The following is a 21,678-nucleotide window of genomic DNA, read 5'->3' as shown; positions in this document are numbered from 1 at the left end:
ACATGGGCATTTTGGGATTCCAGACCTTATTTTTATTTTTTTAACGTTCATTCCAGATCCCAAAAGGATAATCACTTACAATGAAGCCATGGATAGTCCAGATCAATGAAGGACCAGACTGCCTATTCGTAACCTTTCTGCAGCATTAGAGCCACCGTTCATGGGGGACACAAGGCTTTTATGCTCCTAGATCTTCAACGCAGCAGAGGAACCATAAGTAGAATCACAGGATAATATATACAAATATATATATATACATACATATATATATATAGTTATTTAAAAAAAGGCAACTGAAAGTAATTAGACTTCTTAAGGAATCAAATTTATTTCAAGAGACTACACACATGGTTATTTAATCTCCGGTACTGAATAGTTTTTTTTTTTCTTCTTCTTCTTTTGTTAGTTTTTGTTTTTTAAGTGTGAATGCAAGTGATTAATGAATACAGACTTAACAAGCGTGGTTCTAAAGTTCCTGCTGTCATCAACTTGGGCAACAAACGACCCACTGGAAAGGCCAATCCACTTAAAAGATCTCTGTATCTTGTTCTGTGACTAAAGTGATACACTAATCACGGGGAACCCAAAATGATTCAACATTTTCCCCCACTCCCTTGATCTTTTGGTTTTACTTTAAGCCCTGCAAGAATGCTGGATAAATGCCTTGAAGTTTGCAGGGCTGTATTTTTTTTTTTAACGAATATGATTTGCATGTCTTGCCAGGAGTTAAGCAGCCTCTGTGGGGAGTTGGGACAATATTTTCTTTCTTTCGTTTTATTTTTTATGGGGTGGGGATAGGGGAGGGCATTGAAGTTCTACAATTCTGGAATAGTTGGTGGTACATAGTTAACTTGGCTTCAGTTACGTATTGGACTCTAACAACTGAAGAATCCATGAGTGTCATTTAAAGAAAACTTGCAGAACAGGCAATTGGCTTAGATATTTAATATGGAAAAATATTCCTGTGCCCATATTTTAATGTAATTGTATAACTGGGAGCAAAAGTATATTCTGCTTTTCAACTGTAGGTGCTCCAGACTTGCTCTCTGTCACTAACACTAAGTGTGCTGTTATTGTTTTTCATCAAACATCTAAGAGAAACTTCTGTACCTTTCTGTACATTCTTTTAATTTCTCAGCAAAATCTAAAAGGGGAAGAGAAAAGCCCATAAGAACTAAAACTTTTCAAGTTTTTAGCTAGTGAGGAGTTAATAAAACCTGCCTATAGAAGGTGTGTTTTCATGCAAACTATACTTCTGAGCTTATTAGCTTCTAATTATATCTTAATATAAATATATTTTGTTACTAGAGCAAAAAGGGTTTTTAAGAAAAATAATGTGACATTCTGGACATTTTCTTTTGGGCAGAGAAGAGCATTACCCTGTCTTACCATCACATTGCTATCCTGTTGCACTGCAGCTTGTGTATAGCATGCTAAAAGAAATTTTTGTGCGTGTGCAGAAACTAAGGGTCCAGTGTAAGATTGGGTGATGTTAGTGGCTTAATAACAAGTTCTCTGACCTGATGTAGTGTCACACCACACAGAGAAATTAGTATATCCATGTATATCAAATACAGGTTAAAATAGCAGGGCATTTTTATAAAGAGTTGTCTTCTAATAAAAGTAGACTGTATCCCCTGGGCTATTTGGGGAGATAGTAACTACTTTTGCTCTACCCCTTTGCTTAAGAAGTGTTCAGTTTCGAACGACTGTAGTATGGATGGGTTTTCTTGTTTTGTTGGTTTAAGACTTTTAACAAGTAGTTCATGAAAGAAGCTGTTGGACTCAACATAGTGTAGAGAAAATATCTTTTTAGTCTGGATTTCTGCCCTGCTTAGATTTTAAAAGTATGAGCATGGATTGCCAATTCCACTTGATGTAAACAAAACTTTTTATACATAATATATATATAATAACTTATTGTATCAGTCCAGGTTCAGAAACTTGTGGTAGGCCAGTTCCAGATAGTTTCATTTCACCTGTAAACTGTATCACTTTTACTGATATTGTAATTTTCAAATGTATAATATGTTTACAGATGTGCCCTGCATTTAGTCTGCCTTGTTCCTATTTTAATTTTTGTTGAGTCTCCTGCCTGCTTGCCAAAAGCTAGGATGCTTCAGGCCCATGTACAATTGAAAGCAGAGGCATCCTTGAGCTTTAAAGCATTGAACAAACTGGAAAATGCAACATACCACATACTGAAGTGAAAAGAAGTCTGTGTCTTTGTGTTTTTTTTTTAAATAAAATTTTTCAAAAAGTTTAAAAAAAAGATAAAAGGTTGATTAAAGAAAAGAAAAAAAAAAGGCTCCAGTTTGTTTTACAGGTTTTAAAGTTCTGCTGTGTGTTCAATTGCCTTGTGTAACCACTTGTCGCCTTAGGGCCAGATCCCCCCTCCCCCCTTTTTTTAAATGTCCATTTTGCTTGCCTGGAATTTTAAAGTTCTTCTGTCTCACAACTCACAAGAAACTTTCTGGGTTTGTGACGTAGAGAGGTTGAATGAATATATATTTAAAAAAAAAAAAAAAAAAAAAAAACACCACCCAGTCCCCATTTGAATTAGGCTTTTTAACTTAGAAGCAACACTTAATTAAACCTTTAGAAAGCTTTTCTTTCCTAATTCCCTTCCATATCCCTCAGGCCTCCATGTTCAGAGAAGCCAAAAAGAGAATGTAACCCTTCTGTTTGTCCAAAGGTTTTGAGAATCTCACTTCTAAATGAAACAATGCAACATTTCAGTTTGATTTCTCCACTGAAATTTCCTTGATTATGGTTAGAGGTATATAGTTAGGAATGTCTCTTAACTTTGTGGGAACCCTAGTGCCCCATCATATTAACTGTCAGTATTTTGGGGGCGTTGGGTTAATGGACTTAATCGCCTAGATACAAGCAGGACTTTGGGACAAACCTTTGTGCTGTTTGGAAACACTTAACTTTCTACTTGTTGCAATCTTTCTCCTTAGGTCCTCACACAATTCTTTACAGAGCACTTATTAAAAAAAAAAAAATTTTAAGAGTTGATCTGTTTTCTGATTATTTTTGTGTAAGCTTCTAAACAAATTTCAGCTGTGATTAATTTAGCACATTTAAATAACAATGTGTTAATGTTTGATAAAAAGTTTTCCTTCAACTCAGAGTATTAGTACTGTAGCATAAACCAAATACAGTCTAGAAGGGATTTTTAACATCCCTCCATTATAAAGACTGAAAAAGGTGTGTGTGTGTGTTGAGTGCTTGTATGTGAGGGAAGGATGGAGATATTACAAATTAGTAAATGAATGTGTATAAGACATTATATTAGTATTCAGAGAATGAACTTGTATTTATTTTGTGCCATTTGTTTTCATTACACAGAATAAAGTCAGGTGGTTTAAATCCTGAAAAGGGTAGTATTTGAAAAATGGCACTAAGAATGAAATCATGACCTATTTTTTTAATAGCTATGAAGATACTAATTATGGGTGAAGATTTCTTTTTAAATCTGTCTTGATTGTAGGCTTCTGTGTCACATACCGCTCTTGTGTAGTTGTCTTGAATAATCCCCCTTCCCCGCAAAAAGACAGGGTGTATTTATCTTTCTCTTTATCCACCCCCACTTTGCCAAACCCGAAGTTAATTGCATAGCCTTTCCTCTAACCTCCTTAGTAATGAACCTTCACATAAAGTGTATTTACAACATCTATAGGATCCCTTCCTCCTCTGCTTTCTAGGAGGGGATAGCCAATAACTTAGAATTTGTTAATAACAGTTTTTTCTTTCTTGAAATAAATAGCTGGAGAGTTTCTCTCCATTTTAGAATTTTGCTGTCCTCCTTAATTATCAGCTTACCTAATCATCACTCAAAATCTGCAAAAACTTCATAAAGGAAAAAAAAAAAAGCTGCATTGATTTTCAAATAGCAGTTTTTAGGGAAAATATGACAAACTTCAACTATGGGAGTTGTCCACAATGCAAAATGTTTCATCACAAAACATTATATAGCAGCAGTATTTCATACTTGGTTTTTCGGCTTGTTGGTAACGCACATCAGAGGCATCTAGTGGTTTATCTTTTGTAATTGCTGTAAACACACAAAAAAGCCATTTAGTGTGAAATTGTATATCACGTACCGAACGATCTCAGGCAAGGAAATTAGAAGAGGACTTTATTCAATTTTAAGTTCCCTTAATAAGGAGGGAGTTATTCTTGCAAGGCTTTCTCCAAAGAAATAGGTTAAAGGTCTGATTTCCAAGGATTTTGGGGATAGTTATGCCACTGTGCCATTCCCTCAAATAACACATGATCCTTCTTGTATACATATGCTAACTATAGATAAATATATGAGGATACTTCAAAAAGTTCATGGAAAAATAGAATTAAAAGATAATAAAACTCTTCCCATGAACTTTTGGAAGTACCTTTGTATGTATAAAGGACAATAGTTTTTATGAACAGGTCTGTTGATCCTGTACCAGACAAGATAGATTCTGATAGGACAGTGTCTTAATAGTCCCACCCTTAATTTAACTATTGGATTTTAAAGGAAAGAGTAGGATTTGCTCATCTACCCCCCGACCAAGTACTGATATTTGTTTAAAAGCAGGGGGAGGGGGTTCAGAGGACAAGACTAGAAGCATAAACAGCTACTCTAAGTTGCCAGAGGCACGTGGGTTAACATTAGTTCTTAATATTGATGTTATTTTTATTAAAGTAATTAGTTAACAGGGCACCAGGATTCTCTTATGATGAGAGATGGGCTTCTACTTTGGGTATCTTGAAATGTTTCTTCTGATATGTGAGAACCAAGATTACACTGGGTTGGTTTAAAGATTGGTGAATCATTGGCTCCATTCCAAAAGCACTGCTTTGAGTTTTAAATTAAATCTCACACTGTTTTGCTGCTCAAGAAAGATCTTAAAGTAGTTAAAGTAAGGGATGCCAGCAATAGTATGAATAGAGTTTTAAGTTGCCTGTGTAATAAAAACACCCAGTGAATTATTATATATTGCTTTTGCAGTACTGGGAATGTCAAATACCATTTATGGGTTAGAAACTATGGAACAGCCATCTTCCATGTAATGGAATTGCTGATTGAAACTTCCCTATTCATAAAATTTTGTTTTGAAACTTCCCTATTCATAAAATTTTGTTATGTCCGGAGTTTTAAAGCCATTTTATGATACTGCAGTATCCCTTTTCTATGGCCTTTTAAGAATAACTACAAACATTTAATTTCCAGTTCAATTTCACTTTCACTGTATATAACAGTTGTACTCTGCAGACCAACAAACCAACTTGAGGTAAATCATATAGCTTTCCATATACCCTTTGTTTCTCAGGTGCTAAACAAAGGCTCCAAAAATGGGTACTGCTTTATAGTAACGTCTGCTTTATTCTTAAAATACATACTTCTTTTGCTAGATGTAAAGATTTGGTGTTAAGAAAAGTATGTAAATATGAATGAATGCCTTCAGTTTGCCTGTTTGTTAATCTGTTTTCATTTATCCTTTATAGAGGAGGATCCTTTCATGATCTTTCTTGAATACATTTCATTAGGTATTGTTGCATTTTTAGAATGAAAATACAACTGTTTTCTGTCTTAGATTAATCCTGCTGCTGCTATGAGAAACAAAATCAAGAATGTGATGCACTTTTTACATTACTATATACTATACATATACCATAGGTTGCTTTGATACCTTTCCTGTAGCACAGCCACTAACAAAAGTGAATGAATTTTAAAATTCTCGGTGAGGAATCTGTACAAGTAACTAATCCATAGTTGGTATTGGCCTATGAAGGACAATAACTTAGGAAAATAAAAATTCTGTTAATATTACACTTTTTGGCCTTAAAATGTCTTCTACTACTGAAAACTTTTTAAATCTTAGCTTTGTTTCTATTACTCTCTGCCCCCAAAAGGAATCGGGAAGAATGGCTTAAAGGAAGTAGTATCATTGGTTTGTTGCTGATCTTTTAGAAAGAAAACAATTGTCTACTATATAAGCTGGGGACTTATTTTTTGTTTGTATACGAAGGAGAAATAATGCTGCCCTGAACCGATCATATCTAGTTTAATCAAATTAAAACTCCAACTATTCTGCCTCTCTAGTAATTTTTTTTTCTTAGCAAAGGTAAACTTAAATATAGCAGCAATGCTGCTTGACAAGAGGAAAAGTCATTTCTGAAGCACATACCCAAACTTGAAGGAGATTGAACCCAAAATAATGGGAGGAAAACACCAAATGAGGTGGAGGAGTATGAGAAAGATGAGAAACTTTGTGGTCCAAAGGTATCTGGTTATATTTTAATGTTGCCAATATTTGCAAAGCCAAAATTTTAATTTGCTTAATATATTTGTTGGCCAGAGATCTATTTTTATATCAATGTGCCTTGCATGTATATTAAAAAAAATAATTGGAAAGGCCATGTAGTAATGCTTGAGATAGTTGATGGTTCTTACCACCTCACTGATTTTTACGCAGTATGAAATGCTCATTCTATTGCCCAACTGGTGCTCTCTGTTTGAAGTTATAAATCTTATCAAACTGGAACTATTTTATAAACTGGGGAAGTGATTTACTTTGTTTATTCTTTTGTTTTTAGTCTGTTAGTGGCTGTTCTGTAGTGGGAAATAGTAAAAAGGATTCTTCACTCTCCTTCCCCTTCAGCACCTTCAAGTAATGTGATGACACCATTTCTTATGTGCTTTGAAAAAAACTTTGAGCTTGCTGTCTCCTTTAGTGTTATAAAAAAAGTGTTATAAAGTATTGTTTGCAAAATCTAGGGAGATAATGGAGTCCACTTTAATTTGGAATTCTGTTTGAGCTATGATCCACGTTATCAGCTCTTTCCAACTTTAAAATTTTTTGTTTGCACCTTGCTTAGAACATTTTAAATATTTATGTCTGCAACAATTGTCTCAGAATAATAAACTGTGCAATTCTTGTCATTAAAAAAAAAAAAATCTGAACTCTCCCTAATGTGACTTTTTAGTTTCTCTGTATTTCCTGCCAGTGTAAATGTGAAAAGCTTTGCTTGCATTACGTTTTAGAAATGCATTTTGCACACTCGAATTTTGCCGAAGCTCCTTCAAAAGGTTAGATCTAAGTAGATGAATAAAGCTATGCACATGTTTTGAAAGTTTAATTTGTGTGTCATTACCAAAAGTGACCTACTTCTTATTACTTTGCTGTCCTTAGCTTTACCATCTTTGGAAACATGGCTCAAATTTGTAGTTCTGGGCTAGCTCATCAGTGGAACTAGAAGAGAGGAAATTTGGCACCTATTTTAAATAAAGTTCAGTTTAAATGAGAGCTTGACTTGTATCTATTAAAGGGCTTTTCTTGAAACGGGAGTTTTACCAGCTTTACAAACCATTGGATGCTCTTCCTCAGTGAAATTTTGGTTTATTTGATCAGATAGAAATGGGAAGTAACTCAAACTGAAAGGAAGGCAGGACCTTTGCCACACAGAACTCTGAATTTTGTCTTAAAGCTGGTTTAAAGGCATTTACCTTTATTGCTTTAGCATAACTTTGGTTTACTGAATGATTGGTTTGACAGAATCATTCAATTTAAAGATCAAAGCACAGGTTGTTTTAAAGATATGTGCCCAAGCTGATTAGAACAGGTTTCGAAAGTAGGCACATTTGGTTCAGTTGCTGCAGTCTGCATGTCCTAAATAGCTTTACTTCACATGTATGTATAACTTAATAAGATTGTGTGAATGTTATATGGCCAGGTTTTGTCAAATCATTAAAAATTTTTTCTGTAATCTCGTTAGGACCTTTGTAAGAGAGGCTAATAAGTTTAAGTAGAAGATAATACTAATGGTATTTTCCCCATGCTCCTAGATATAAAATAAATATTTCCATTTTATAGCTTTTCTTGTGTAAAGAAGAGAGTCACTTCTCTGTCATCAAATTTGCTCTTGATGTATGTTCACTTTGAAAACAGCAAAACCCTTCCTTCTATATCTTCATTGATAGTGGCAGTTAAAAATTAAGTCTGCCAGTCAAGAAAGTGGCCCATAATGCATGGCCTTAAAAGGCAGAAATGCAGGAGTGTAGCAAGCATCATCTTAGATGGCTATGGCTACTCTTTGGCATCTGTCAGTAGTTCTCTTGTGTTCAGTCTTAGAACATATAGGAGGAGCCAAGTAATTTCTTTGTCTTGTGTGCATAGGCACTTAGGAGCTGAGTTATAGGGAAAGGATAATTAGTGGAGAAAGTTATGTTAGAGGACGTTTTCCCTTCCCCTCTCAAAAAAAAAAAAAAAAGTTTCAGTGTTTGTTTTGCCCAGTCAAAATATAGGTCTTTTCTAGATATAAGAACAGTGACCAGGAATTTGCCCTTTTGCTAAGTGCTTAGGTATTTGCTATAGCTGTCTGATGTCATGGAGTCTGAGGAAGTGTCAGTTACATGATGATCTTCCTTTATTGATGTCTTACTTCATGTTCAGTGTTTATAAATTACACATACTCTACAACCATACCCAGATTTACTTATTTTATCAGGAAAAAAAAAACTTGAGAGATTTGTAGATCAAATTAAGAGACAATAAGTGTACATTGTTGAATAAAAAATTTTAAAGCTTCTGAGGTGTTTGTGTTATCATCTTTTGTGTGCTTTAATTTTTTAAGTATTAAAAATTAAGACTAACATAGCTTTTTTTTTCAGAGTCAATTGTACAGAATATTTAAGTCTTAAACATACTATGGTCACGTGTCTTTTTAAAAATTGTACAGGTTATTCCGGTGCTTAGAATTAGCATGTTTGTTGAAAATTCAGGGCTGGCTGGTTAGCTCACTTTGTTAGAGTGTGATGCTGATAATGCCAGGGTCCAGAGTTTGGATACCTGTATGGGCCAGCCACCAAAAAAAAAGAAAAAGAAAATTCAGCTGTGAGAGCAGCTATTCTGTCTTTGCAGGACATTGAGCCTTAGGCTCTTCCAACTGAAATAAGCAAAATTGAGCCAAGCAGTTAAGGAACTAGAATTTTAAAGCTGCCAAGATTGTGGATTTATTCATGACTTTATATAGAAATAGATATATGGCAGTACACATTTGAGAAACTTTGTTTCTTTAGCACTGATTTGTCACAGTGAAAAAATCAGTGCTAACATCAACATTATTAAAAAGAGTAGGCATGGGGAGAAAAGAAAAACATTTACCAAAAGTGTGTCTGTTACTGTAGTGACTAACAACTTGGGTTATATGTTTCATTGTTCTTTGAGATAGGGAATAATTGTCCTTTGCCTAGTGAGTGACTTGCTAGGACATAAAAGGGAATTGGGGGTTTTACTGAATCCTGTGTTTTAAAAAATCTCAGCTACATGAGTGTGATTTGTGTAATGCATGATATTTAATACAGTCTACAAAGCTTTGTTTTTTTTTAAATGACATTTATTGTGGGTTTCAGCAGCTAACATTTGGAAGCAATGTCTGTGAGCAGAACATAAAACTCATTCTAGAGTGCTTAGCAAGGTCTCATGCTTGAGGAATTCTCTTACTTGGAGCTTTTAATCCACTACTGTTGGATACGGCGAATCGATTGGATCTGGGAAGTCTGGGCATGAGAACCCCATTCTCTCCAATGTTTATAATCTCCTCCGTGATGGTCACATTCCAAGATATACTGATACCCACGATATCCAGGATACTGGTAACAAACCCAGCTAGGAAATTCAAAGCACATTGCAGTATTAAAACTGGTTAGGAACTTGGTCAACAATCCAAAATCAGCCTGTTTCCTCAACATAATGGTATGGGATGCTTTTAGGCTTATAGAGCTAGGCATCCTAAATGTCAGGCACTGTTTGTAAGGATAATATGGCTGCAAATAGTTAAAAATTAACCTTGATCATGAAAAAGGGTATGAGTAGTCAACAAATGCTTCCATAGAGGAATGTCGGGGGAGAAAAATCTACAAGATTAGAAATTACTAATAACTAGAATGTGACATATCAATATCATGTCAATGTGTGAAATATGATAAAACATGACCATTAGCATATTAATATTCACAAGGTTCACACCTGCAGGAGTTAATTTGAAATGTACTACAACCCTGGTTTTATACTTACGCCCCGCATTGTATCTTCATGGAACCAACTTCGTTGTTGAGCCAGCCCATGGCTTGCAAGGAAGGATAGTCATCACAGATCTCCCACTGGCGTCCAATAAAGTTTTCTTTTTCAAAGATGGTTATCTTAGACTCCTTATGGTTCTGTAATCCAGAAATTGTTTTAAGATGTTTAGTACTAGTGTTATGGCTATGTCAGATCTTCATTCTTTACCATATTTTTCAAATTGAAACATTTTCTGGTTTACAAAAGAGAGTAAGTACATGATCATTGATGATAAAAAGATTCAGGTAATACAGAGATAAGAAAAAAGTTTCCCATAATCCTGTTTAATCCAATTTAAATACCATAACATTTAAAATGTACAAATAATTGATATACTTTGGAAAAGCAAAAGACTAATGAAGATATGATGGTAATAAAAAATACAGTATTCAGCCAACTAAGGGATTAATATTTACTAATGTAGATAAAGATCTCACAAGTTAATAAAAAGCCCAAATATATGTGTCTGTGTTGTTAGAGGTAATCTGTATGTTCAGTAGGGGACATGAATACTACACAAGCATTAAAAAGGCAAGAGATTAACCTCTATGAGGTTCAAAAACAAGCAAAATTAACCTTGGTGATAGGAAGTGGTGGGGGAGCAATTGATTGGAAAGGGACACAAGGGAACTTTATGGGGTGATGGAATTGTTCTATATATATGGTTAGGGTTTTGATAAGATGGGTGTATTTTTTTTTTCAGAACTCATGAGAATATACACTTAGGATCTGTGCACTTTGTGTCAATTATACCTTGGTGGGCGGTGGGAGCAAAGTTTAAAAATGGGAAATGAAATCACTCCAGATAAGTTAATATTTTGGGGGTCTAGAGCTGTTAAAGTTACCTTCTCCACTAGTTGAATTTTGGTAGGACTTGGAATTAAGGTGAGATCGTTACCAATTAAACAGGAAATTACATGATGTAAATATTTGGAAAGGTTCTAGCCCAGCTTCATTCCCAATATACAGGTAATTTTTAACACACCCCTGAAGGTTATCCTGCTTCTGCTTGAACTTTAGAAGCATTCCAGCCTGATGCATTATTGAATAATGCTTAGTGTTAGAACAAGAAGGTTATTATGAATTAGTGGAGATAAGAGATACTGGAGGAAAAACTTGCCTACTTCTTAAGCCATTCCCACTTATTGAAGGGTTACTTCACAATTTCCCTGTTTCTGAAGTAAAATGTCACATAGACTAAAGTTTAACTAGCCAAGGATTGACTTTTTACTACATGGTAAGTGCTTTCACTAGTTCACTAGGGTTTCACCACTTGGCCGGGCTCTTGAGTACACACTTCATGCCACCTGTAAGAAGACCCTTACTTTTAATTTAAGGAAAATATCACCTGGTAGAGAAAAATCAAATGGCAAACATAAAGGAGCAGTGTTTTTCTTTTTTTTACTTTTATCCTCCTGCCACATTCAGCATAACTGACAAGAAATAACATAAATGTCAGTCCAGCCACACCCTCTCTTGCCCCATCCCTCACATGCGCAGAAGCGGAAATTTTAGACTCACAGCTGAACAGATGGGACGGAAGGACATGAGACGCTCAATGTGGTAAGCATTACTCCCACTCCAGGCATCCCAGCGAGGGTATTCTCCTCTCTCCAGGATAAACTGTTGCCCACAGAAACTGGTATGCTCATAACCAATCCAGCTGCCAAAGACAGTAGTAGTGTTTGCTCATGGTGTTCAAAGCCTATATAGCCTCAGGACAAAGCCATCTTTCATCTTAGATAATAGGGGGGTAAAAATATCAAGCCGATTCCAATAGAGACATACAAAGTAATACATTTATCACAAGAGGTGGGAAATGAGCTGGTAGATACACTAAGCTTCCTTCTCCCATCTCTACCTTTATGGTCCCATGTCTGAAGGGACCTAAAATAAGGGGCCAGGTTTGTAAATGAAGTATTTGTTTTGGGATTATCCACTGCAAGGGTCTACTTCACTGGCACGATCAATATGTATTAGCAAAACCAGTCTAAAGTTGTTTATTTCCTTTCTCTCCCAGTCACTTATTCTCTACCTGGAGCTCCAGGTTCAGGATATAGTGACTGACTGTTGCTTTGGCTCTAGCCAAACCTGTTGGCTTCTTCCTAAGGAAGTAAAGGGATGAATAGACACATGATGCACTACTAGTCTCATTTCCTTGTTGCTTTCAGGGTTCTTTCTCCTGCTGTCCCTTACCTGTACCTTATTTATTGAAACACTTCAGCTCAATTTTTCACAACTAGGTCTCAGTTACTGATGACACCTTAAAGGGTTATCCATTTTACAGACCTGAAGAGCTCAATTTTGGTGGCAGGCAACTTGTGGAAGCCTATCTGCATGCAAAGCCAGTTCTATCTAGGCCGAAGGAGAATCCTTTCCTTATGTGTTTTCAGGCTAATGATAAAGGCCTCAATTACCTTGCCAAGAATCAGAAGACCAAAACAACAGGATCTCCCTCGCCAAGATTAACCATCAACAGAAACTTCTGGAGGGCTAACTAGGGTCAAATATGTCTCTGGAGTCCTGGGATTGAGTTCCTTTTTACATAGAGAAATTAGCTAACAAACTCTGCTCTGGGATATGCAGGAGGAGAGTTAGCCAGAAAGAGGCTGCAGCTTGATAGTTTTCTCTTGACCTATCTGCTGCAGGCAAGAAAAACTCAGGTCCTGTGACTGTTCTGAGGGAACCCTAGGTAGCAGCCTATGGAATCCAGAAGCACAGATCTGATTACAGTCACTGTCCCAACCCATCATATGAATTTCTTCCCCTCCCCCCACCAAATCTAAGAACCTCATGTTCCTTCTAGCTTTAGGTTACTAAAAGGTTATGCATGTAATGACTTTTTTTGCAATTACTTCAGAATGGAGGCCTCTCCCTGAGAAGTGATCAGAATCTGGGGGAATATCTTCCCTCATCCCCAGCCTTATGGCCCTGTGTCTGAAGGGACCTAAAATAAGGGGACTGTGGTTCTGCTAAGATCCATACTCACGCGCCACATTCCACCTTGAGGGACCGGACATTATCAAAACTGCGCTCAGAGACATTTGGGCAGGAGCTGGTAAACTCCATCCTCTTGCCCTGGAAGTTTTCCTGGTCGTAGATGGTTATCTGAAATGGGATTGAATGGGGCAAGAGAGCTAGAACCTGGTACATCAGGAAGAACAGAGGCCAAGTTCAACAGTTTAATTTGTGTCTGACCCTGTGTTTTCCATCACCAGCTATAGTCCAGAATGCCTGATGAGATCTCTTCCAGTGTAGGCAGGGTAGGAAGGGGTTTGAACTAACACCATTGGTTGGTGATGCTCAAATGCCCAGGCGGGGGGTAAGGTGTCAGGGGATTGGTTTATGATAGGAATGGTCTGCCAGGGATGATACCTAGCCCAATAGACAAACCAAGGACTGATGGACTCTCATTCCACCACGCTTCCTGCATAAATGTGGCCCAGAGTCCAGGATTCTTATTTCTTAGCATCTTCAGCCACACTCACTGTAGAAACCAAAAGTGTAAAGGGAGAGTTGTGGTAAACCCCTTTTATATCTTGAACTAGAACTCGGCTCTTGGACCTGGCCAGAAGACAACTCCCAAAGCTGTGAACTGGCCTTAGAATTGACTCAATGAGGAGGGTAGGGAGTGTTGGGGGAAACAGTGAAAGGCCTGAGAAACAGTCACTTTAGCCAATGGTTAAAACCAACCTGAGGTTGGGAGTTAGGAGAACTGGGTCCTATGACTTATCTGGGATCTGGTGGTAAATCACTTCATTTATGCGCTCTCATTTCCTCCATGGGCATACTTCCCTCTGGGCTGCTGTATTTTAAGATGATTTTTAGCAGTGTCGAGGAGAGTTGAGCTAGAAACTAGATTTCATCTCCTATCCATCATGGGCTTCCAGGGCCATCCTTCCTCTGTCCAAACGGGGAATCCTGAGAGATCCTTCTTTTGACAGTGTATGGACCTTGGGTGGACCATTCCCCTATAGACTCATGTTTAATTGATTGGTCACTGTCGTGGACAAACACAGCTCTGGGGCATTCTCTGTGGTAGCATCTCACCTTGGCCCTGTTCAGTTTCTCAATTTTCCATGTGATGGGGGTGGGCTTACCTTCCATGGCCCCAAGGACCCTGGCATAGGGTTGGTCTGAGCCATCTTGGTAGTTGGAAGGGTTTCTGGAAGACAGAACACACATCAGTGATGTGGTCTCTGAAGTGGGAGTGGAGTGGGAGGTGAGGGGAGGGAGTTCAGGGAAAGGTAAAAGAGGTTGAAAAGTTCTGTAGACAGACATTAGTTGGGATCCTGGCTCTGCCACTCACTAGCAGAGACTGTTTTTCCATCCTAAAGCTTCTACATGCAGTTACCGTAAGGATTAGAAACATCAATGCAGGTAAAGCACCACACAGGCATTGTGACCTCTTGATACATGTAGCTCCTGTCCTCTCGCTTGCTTCCAGGTGACAGCACTGCCTCAGTCTCACATACCCCAATATAAACTCCTTGGCAACCATCTAGTCCAGACCCTTCATTCAACTGGCCACACAGCCAGCAGTGCCAGCATCCATACCTCCCACATGCCCCCAATCAAAGGGAAGCCTGGGTTCTGACCCTTCATGGTCCTACCTGGCTTCTCACAGCACGAACTGATCTGCTATAGTACATGGCTGTGCTACCACTCTCTCCCTATTTCTCTTTCTCCTAGACCTACTCGGCCTTGACCTTGCCTCCTCAGAGACTTTCCTGCCCTCTTCAGCCCTCAGCCACTTGCTTTCTCCCTTGATTTATAGCACTCATCTCAGTAAGGATATGTGTTCCTTTTGAATCTGTCCTGGGTGAGCATCTCAATAGCAAGCATCTCCTGGGTGATTGATGTGCCTAGAATGTGCTGGGATGGGGTGGGAGTGGGAGGACATTGGAAAAGACGTATTGAAGGAAAGTGGAGAGGAAAAGAGGATAATAATAGCAGTTAATACTTAACAGCAGCTCACTCTATGTCAGGCCCTGTTCTAAATGCTTTTCATGCATTAATGCATTTAATCTTCACAACAAGCCTAAGAAGTAAGTTACTGTCATTATCCCCATTTTACAGATGGTACTGAGATTCATAGAGGTTTGGTAGGTAATAAAAATGGTAGGATGAGTAAAAGAAGGAAGGATAGGAGGAAAGGAAAGGGGGCAGGGAGTAAGGGAAGGAAGAAGGAAGACAGGCAGGTGTGCAGCAGGTTTCTTGATTCAAGCCAGACATTCATGGCCCTTCCCTCTGGCTGGTATCGGGCCCGGGAACTGATGCATGTAAGCCCTGTGATATCTTTCCCTTCTGAACCTCAGAATAAACAATATTTCCCAGCTCCTACCCCCTCTACCTTCTTCCTGTGCCCCAAGAGCCTGCTCATTCCTTGAGGGCCTATGCCCCCAACCCCTAGGCTTGGTTGCTAGGGTAGTGGTTATTGTCATATAAGTGACTCTTCTTGGGATGGCAAGAGGGCTGCCTTTCACCACAGTTCTCCATTCTTCTCCAGCCATCCTAGAAGGCTCTGACCTTTAGGCAGGAAAACTAGGCCCCCTCCTGGGTGTGTCTCTGCAGCGGAAGGAGAGAAGGGCAAGGACATCCTCAGGGCCTTACTCACCCAGCTCTCGTTGCACAGTCTGGGTCTCCATCTGGTGCCAATTCCTCTGCAGACCCCCTCTTTATAGCCCCGCGGCTGATGGCCTCTTGTCCTGTCAGCATTCTGCTTTCCTTTTGCTTTTGTTCCTTTTGATCCCCAGAGCTTTGGTGGCTCAGCCTGCTGGGCAGGCATCCCTCGGGCCTTTGTTTAAACTAGGGATACAGAAATCCAGAGAGGCCCCACTGCTGTGGGTGAAGCTGGCTGCTGCAGGCCTTAGCTGCTGTGGTCTTAACCTCAGAGCACCTGAGAGGTGAGGACAGGAGGTATCTGCAGTGAATATTTGTCCCCCGTCCTTCTCCAGGTCCCTCATACCGCCCCAGGACCTCCCTAAGACCATGGGAGGCCCATCAAAATGTACCACACTTCCATACAGAATATACATTTCTTGCTGTTGTTAAAAATTATGAAATTACAATTCTGAACTTTGTTGAGGAAAGAATGGTCCACTGTGTTCTCACGAATCTTTATATTCTATTTTTGTGTAACTATGTAGGAGCCGAATTTAATTACAATTGACTAGTAGACATGAGTTTTTCTGTAGCTATTTTATTAAATGTTCATTTTAATTTTGCAATTTTCTTTTAAAATTTTGGAACCAGTAAATCTTTTGGGGGTTTTAATATATTGTTTTAGGCCCTTCAATATCTCTCAGGCCCAAGGAACTGTGCCTATAGTACCCTAATGGGTAAAATGACTTCTCCTGGGAAGTTTAGGACACTTGATGACAGTAGGGTAGGGTTGGGGAATTGTGGGCCTCTCCAGGGGCCCTGAAGGAAAGGATGTGTTGTTCAAGCATCACAGCTAGGGCTGGCCAGTTAGCATGGTGCTGATAACATCAAGGTCGAGGGTTCGGATTCCCTTATTGGCCAGCTGCCAAAAAAAAAAAAAAAAGCATAACAGCTACTGTGAGAAGCCAGAGAGTGCAGCAGGGCTTTGAGCTAGGCAGATGAGGTTTCCAATCCCAGCTCCCCTGGCTGGGTGACTTGGGCAAATCACTCAGCTTCTCTCAACCTCAAAGAAGGAGATAATATCTACCTAACACTTTGCAGATTTATGATTACTTATCATCCTACTCTTTGCGGTGACAGATACTATAGAAAAATCTCGTAGCAGCTTGAAGAGAGAAAGTTCTCCCAATCCCTTTGCAATCTCTCCACCCTGAAATTTAGGTTTCATCGGAGCCCTGTTTTTCTCAGAACCAAAAATCAGGGCGCAAGGTCTGATATATGTGCGAGTATTCGCAGATTTGGGCAGAACATTCTAGACATATAAGTCTGATGCTAAGCATGGCACATCACCCCAAGGATGTTTCTGCTGCCTTGATTAATTGGTGATATCTAGATGAGTAGTTGACAAAGGACAGAGTTGCCCTGGGGATCATAGCAGGCTCTGGCCACATGGTGGCTGTGCAAGAGCTTATGGCACTAGTTGTCCATGGCTAGACATGTCCTTTTCCTTCTCTTCCTCCTTTCTTTCCCTCCCAGAATTGGGGCCTTAGGGCACTTATTTGTCATTTATTTATTCATTCATTCTCTAACTCCTGCACTGGTACCCCCAGAAAGTGTCTTCATGGCACCCTGTACTTCTCCAATTATCACATTGATCATGCTATAGACATTACTTCAAAAATTAGAAATATTAGGCTCCAAGGAGAGAAACTGAGGCACTTGGGGCTCACATATAGGACGGGACTTCTCATGGTATATTTTTCTGTAATCTTTGAATTTTGAACAATGAGAACATATTTTCTATTAAAAAAAAAGTTATTTTAAAAAATAAAGAAATTTACTGCTTAATTATCTACTTCTTCCATTAGACTCCATGCTCTATGAAGGCAGGGGCCTCATCTGTCTTGTTCATTGTTATATCTTCAGCTCTGAGCATAACTCCTAGCTCAGTAAATGTATTTTGGATGAATGAATGAATAAATGAATGACTGAGTTTTGTGACTCTGAGGACACGGAGGTAATGATGGTGTAGTCTGCACCATTAGGAACACCCAGCTGAGCTTGGCCCACTCACCCCAACCACAACTGGCCTGCTTGTGCTGTGTTGGTGCTCATACACTCTCAACACCGTAATTGGGGAGATTTACACCTTACTGAATTGTTAGTTAGTACAATGAAGACTGCTTTAGCTAATTTTTTAGTTTTGTAGAAAAGTGGGCTTTTATGTTTGATTGAAAAGCCCAAACACACATGCCGAAAACTATTGTGGGGGAAAAAATAGGGATTATTTTGCAAATAATTTGCAAATATCCATCAAGCATTCCTGGAGTTATTAGCAGCCTTAGCCTGAACTCCCTCCGTTTTCCTTGATCGCCTTAAGTCCCTGAAGCTTAGGAAGGATTCTCAGATCTCCAGCACTAACCACCAAGATTTCCAAACACCAACTCAATATGGCTTTTAACTAAGTTCTAGAGAATTCCCCCTCTGACATTGTCTAGAACTGCTGCTTCACCTGCCCCACGTTGGTCATGGCTGGAGCTCCAGCCCCCAGCCCCATCTCTTTCTAGGAGAGTAAGGGCAGAGCCACTTGAGGAGTGGGAATGAAGGGAGAACCCAGCTTGTAATCCCTTCTCCCAAGCTGGGTTTGGGTCTCTCCTGCTCATTCTTAGTAACACGACAGCTTACTGAGCACAGGCTGCAAACCAGACAGTGCCTTCTTAATCCTCACAACAATCCCATGAAGTAGATCATCAAATTACCCATCTTACAGGAGAGTTAACTGAGGGCCTGAGAGGCCAAGTTCAGGGTCAGGGAAACTTGCAGGACTTCAATGCATGTCTATCTAATTCCAAAGCCCATATTCTTTCCTCTCTGGCATGAAGTAGGATAATACTTACCTACATTGTCCGATGAAGGGAAATAAAGATGTTTAAGGCAGTGTTAGCTACTCAATAAATGGAGATCAATAAATGGTAACTGCATTATTGGTGGTGCCAAATCAGATTCCGTCTTATATCAGATTCTCAATAGGGACAAGTGGGAGCAAACAGCAAAGATTTTAGAAAAACTTATCAGATATAAAATGGCTTCTTTAAATGTGAAAGAGACCACATTCATTCAGTTCTTCTTGTTTTCCAATTTCTGTCTCACTCTTTCTCTTTCTTTTCCCAATACTTTTCTTTATTCAATTTTAGCGGCACATTCTGTCAGTCTAATTTTCTGAAGGGCATTGGTCTATTGGGGACATGGATTGTGAACCATGTTCTCAGCTAGATACTCATTGCATAAGCAGGTGGGGCAACTGGCTGTTCAGTGGGATGGGCTGTTAGATTTGGGGGTGACGACTGACATTAAGTGGCAAGTGACAGCCCTTCAAATGTAAACTGAGAAGTTTGAACCTTGGGCTTCTTGACATTAGGGCTATATGCCAAGCATGGTAGATGCTCATTAGAATTTTTGGGTGGCTTGGACCCCCTGGCCTTGCCTCTGGCCCGAGTGGGAGAGGGAGTGAGGTCATGGGGCTAGGGAAGCCCTGGGACTCAGCACTTTGTGGTAAGAGCACAATGGGGCTGGCCAGGCGGCTGAGCAGCACTTTTGTTGTTTGGGAATAAGCAGGATGGGTACAAAGCAAAGGGCCCAGTCAGCGTTCAGCCAGCACTTACCTCCCCCACGAGGGGCTGCTTCTGGGGGATCTTTTTTTTTTTTTGCCCTGTCCCTTTCTACCTCTTTAAACAGGTGGGAGAGCCAAGGCCTGGCAGGGCCTGAAAGGGCAGGAGGGTAAGCACTGGGAGAAAACTTGGGAGGCATCCCAAGCCTCCATATCTTTCTGAGCCCTTTAGGAGGTTGTCTATTGCTCTGCTTCTAGGCATAAATGGATGCCAACCTTGGGAATGCTGTTGTCTTAGGGGCCCAGCCTCCATAGCCTGCTTCCTCTGTACGTCACTGAGAGCATTTCAATTCAATTCAGTCCAACTAAATCTCTCAATACCGCAGATTAAGTCATTTCTTCTCAACTGGAACCCATGAAACTGTTAGAAAAATAGGTTTGAGGATGGAACTTGTCCTATTGGGTGACGCTCAGCCCACTCTTTCTATGATAGCCAAGCAGTTCAACTGTGTGTCTCGTTTAGGGTTTCCAGACTGAGTAAATAAAAATGCAGGACATCCGGTTAAATTTGAATTGCAGATAAGCAGTGAATTTTTTTAGTATAAATAGGCCCCAAACATATTTCAGATAAAAAAATATTTGTTGTTTATCTGAAATTCAGAGTTAATTGGAGATCCCGCATTTTATCTGCTTACCCTAGTCTCCTTCTGCTTTTGTCTGGAGCACCCTGTGATGCCCCTCTGCCAGTCTGCTTCTCTTTTGTCCTTTGGAGAAGACAGTGTAAAAAGTCTCCACCTTCAGGAGGTTTTCCCTGACTTACCCAGACCCATCAGCCACCCCACAACATCTTACAACAAAGAAGAGAAAAGAAGTGAACCAATATGTTAAGTGTTTTCCCAAGTGTCGTCTTGTTTAATCCTCCCAAATAACCCTGTGAGATATGCTTAACTTACCCCAGTTTACAGTTGTGGGAATCCCTCTCACACTTGACTTGTGTGAACAAGTGTGCCTCATAGACAATAGTCATAAAAGCAACTTTATTTTCATCTCTGCCCTTCTATTTATTTTTTCAGTGGGGCTAATTTCTCTCCCTTGCCCTGTATGTAAACTTGGGTAGTCCCATGTCTTTTCTGGCCACTTATCAGTAATCGAAAGTTGAATGGTTTCTTCCTCTCTCTCTTTCTTTATTTTTTTTTTTTTTGTGACCGGTAAGGGGATCGTAACCCTTGGTTTGGTGTCGTCCGCACCGCGCTCAGCCAGTGAGCGCACTGGCCAGTCCTACATAGGATCCGAACCCACGGCCTCGGCGCTCCCAGCGCCTCGCTCACCCGAGTGAGCCACAGGGTCGGTTTGTTTAAATGGTTTCTTTAAATCACAAAACCATTTCAATTTTAAATGAGAGTGTTCAATCCACAGTAGTAACCAAAACTTCAATCTCCATTCAAAGGTAAGTCTCCCTGTGACCCGAGATAGAACCTGCTGTAGGCTGAAAGTCTACATCCAGGGAAAGTATACACTTTTTTCTTTCTTCCATTTACTCACTGGTTTCTGACACTTCCAGGGTTTGAGAGATGGGAGAGAAAGCCAAGCAGAATATTTCTTACTCGACTGGTGCTGTGGGAAGATGGCTTCACACTCTCTGTGTCTGGCAACTCTTCAAAGCTGTCAGTCTTGTGGGCACTTAATTGTTCTTGGGAGAACCCTCATTTGCAGTAATCTTGACCTGGGTCTATGCATTTCCACTCTGGCGACCTGTTCCTTCTACAGTTCCTAGGCACCTGGAGGTCACATCTCCAGCTTCCCTCTGCTAAGGACCCATCAATCTTCCAGGGGCTCTACTGAACTAAATCTGCTACAGCCCCATTGCACATCGTCTCAGGCATGATCCGCCTCCCTGGGAAATGCTCATACATCCTTTGCTGCATTCATTCTTACTGAGCCTCTTCTGCTTGCCTCATCCCTCAGCAGTTGCCCAGCCAACTTCTGATCCTTAGATTTCTAACTGCAGGGGACGTATCTCAAGCTTTCCAAGTGGACCCCTCATAGCCTTCTCCTTTGCTTTGAGGAGAAGCTCTTTCACTCCTTCTCCTGAAGTGTTAAGTTCACAGCTTAACTCTCCAAAAATTCTCTTTACCCCTCTGTCTCCAAGCCCTCCAACCCTTGTATAACTTTGGTATGAGAAGGAAGGATTAAGAGCCATCAAATCAGTTCTCAAACACCTCCTCTGAAATTTCTGCATAGTGGTCGGCTGCACGACTCATTTGGTTTCTAATATCCTCTACCACTTCGGTGGTACTCCCACTCCCATATTTGCTTTGCTCCCAGCAGGGGACCTCACATCCTATTTTATCAAGCATG

General features: G+C 39.8%; 2 protein-coding genes across 2 annotated transcripts in view; one reads left to right on the top strand and one right to left on the bottom strand.

Annotated features, from left to right (window-relative positions):
- NUFIP2 (nuclear FMR1 interacting protein 2) overlaps positions 1–7,295 on the top strand; it is a 28,805-nt gene extending 21,510 nt beyond the window's left edge. The window contains exon 4 of the mRNA XM_063109075.1: positions 57–7,295. Coding sequence (XP_062965145.1) covers positions 57–109 — 53 coding nt within the window. The 3' untranslated portion in view covers positions 110–7,295. The remainder of the gene's footprint in view (positions 1–56) is intronic.
- A 2,213-nt stretch (positions 7,296–9,508) lies between these two features.
- On the bottom strand, positions 9,509–15,757 carry CRYBA1 (crystallin beta A1). Its single transcript, XM_063112757.1, has 6 exons — positions 15,727–15,757; positions 14,210–14,274; positions 13,099–13,217; positions 11,631–11,772; positions 10,065–10,207; positions 9,509–9,656 (listed from the first exon to the last, which is right to left on the bottom strand). Exons 1-6 carry the CDS (start codon positions 15,755–15,757, stop codon positions 9,509–9,511), a joined length of 648 nt encoding a protein of 215 aa, XP_062968827.1.
- Between the last annotated feature and the right edge of the window lie 5,921 nt (positions 15,758–21,678).

Source organism: Cynocephalus volans, chromosome 10 (genome assembly GCF_027409185.1).
Source record: "Cynocephalus volans isolate mCynVol1 chromosome 10, mCynVol1.pri, whole genome shotgun sequence".
NCBI classification, from domain to species: Eukaryota; Metazoa; Chordata; class Mammalia; order Dermoptera; family Cynocephalidae; genus Cynocephalus; species Cynocephalus volans.
The sequence above is the reverse complement of the archived record's forward strand: the minus strand, read 5'-3'. Positions and strand labels throughout refer to the sequence as shown.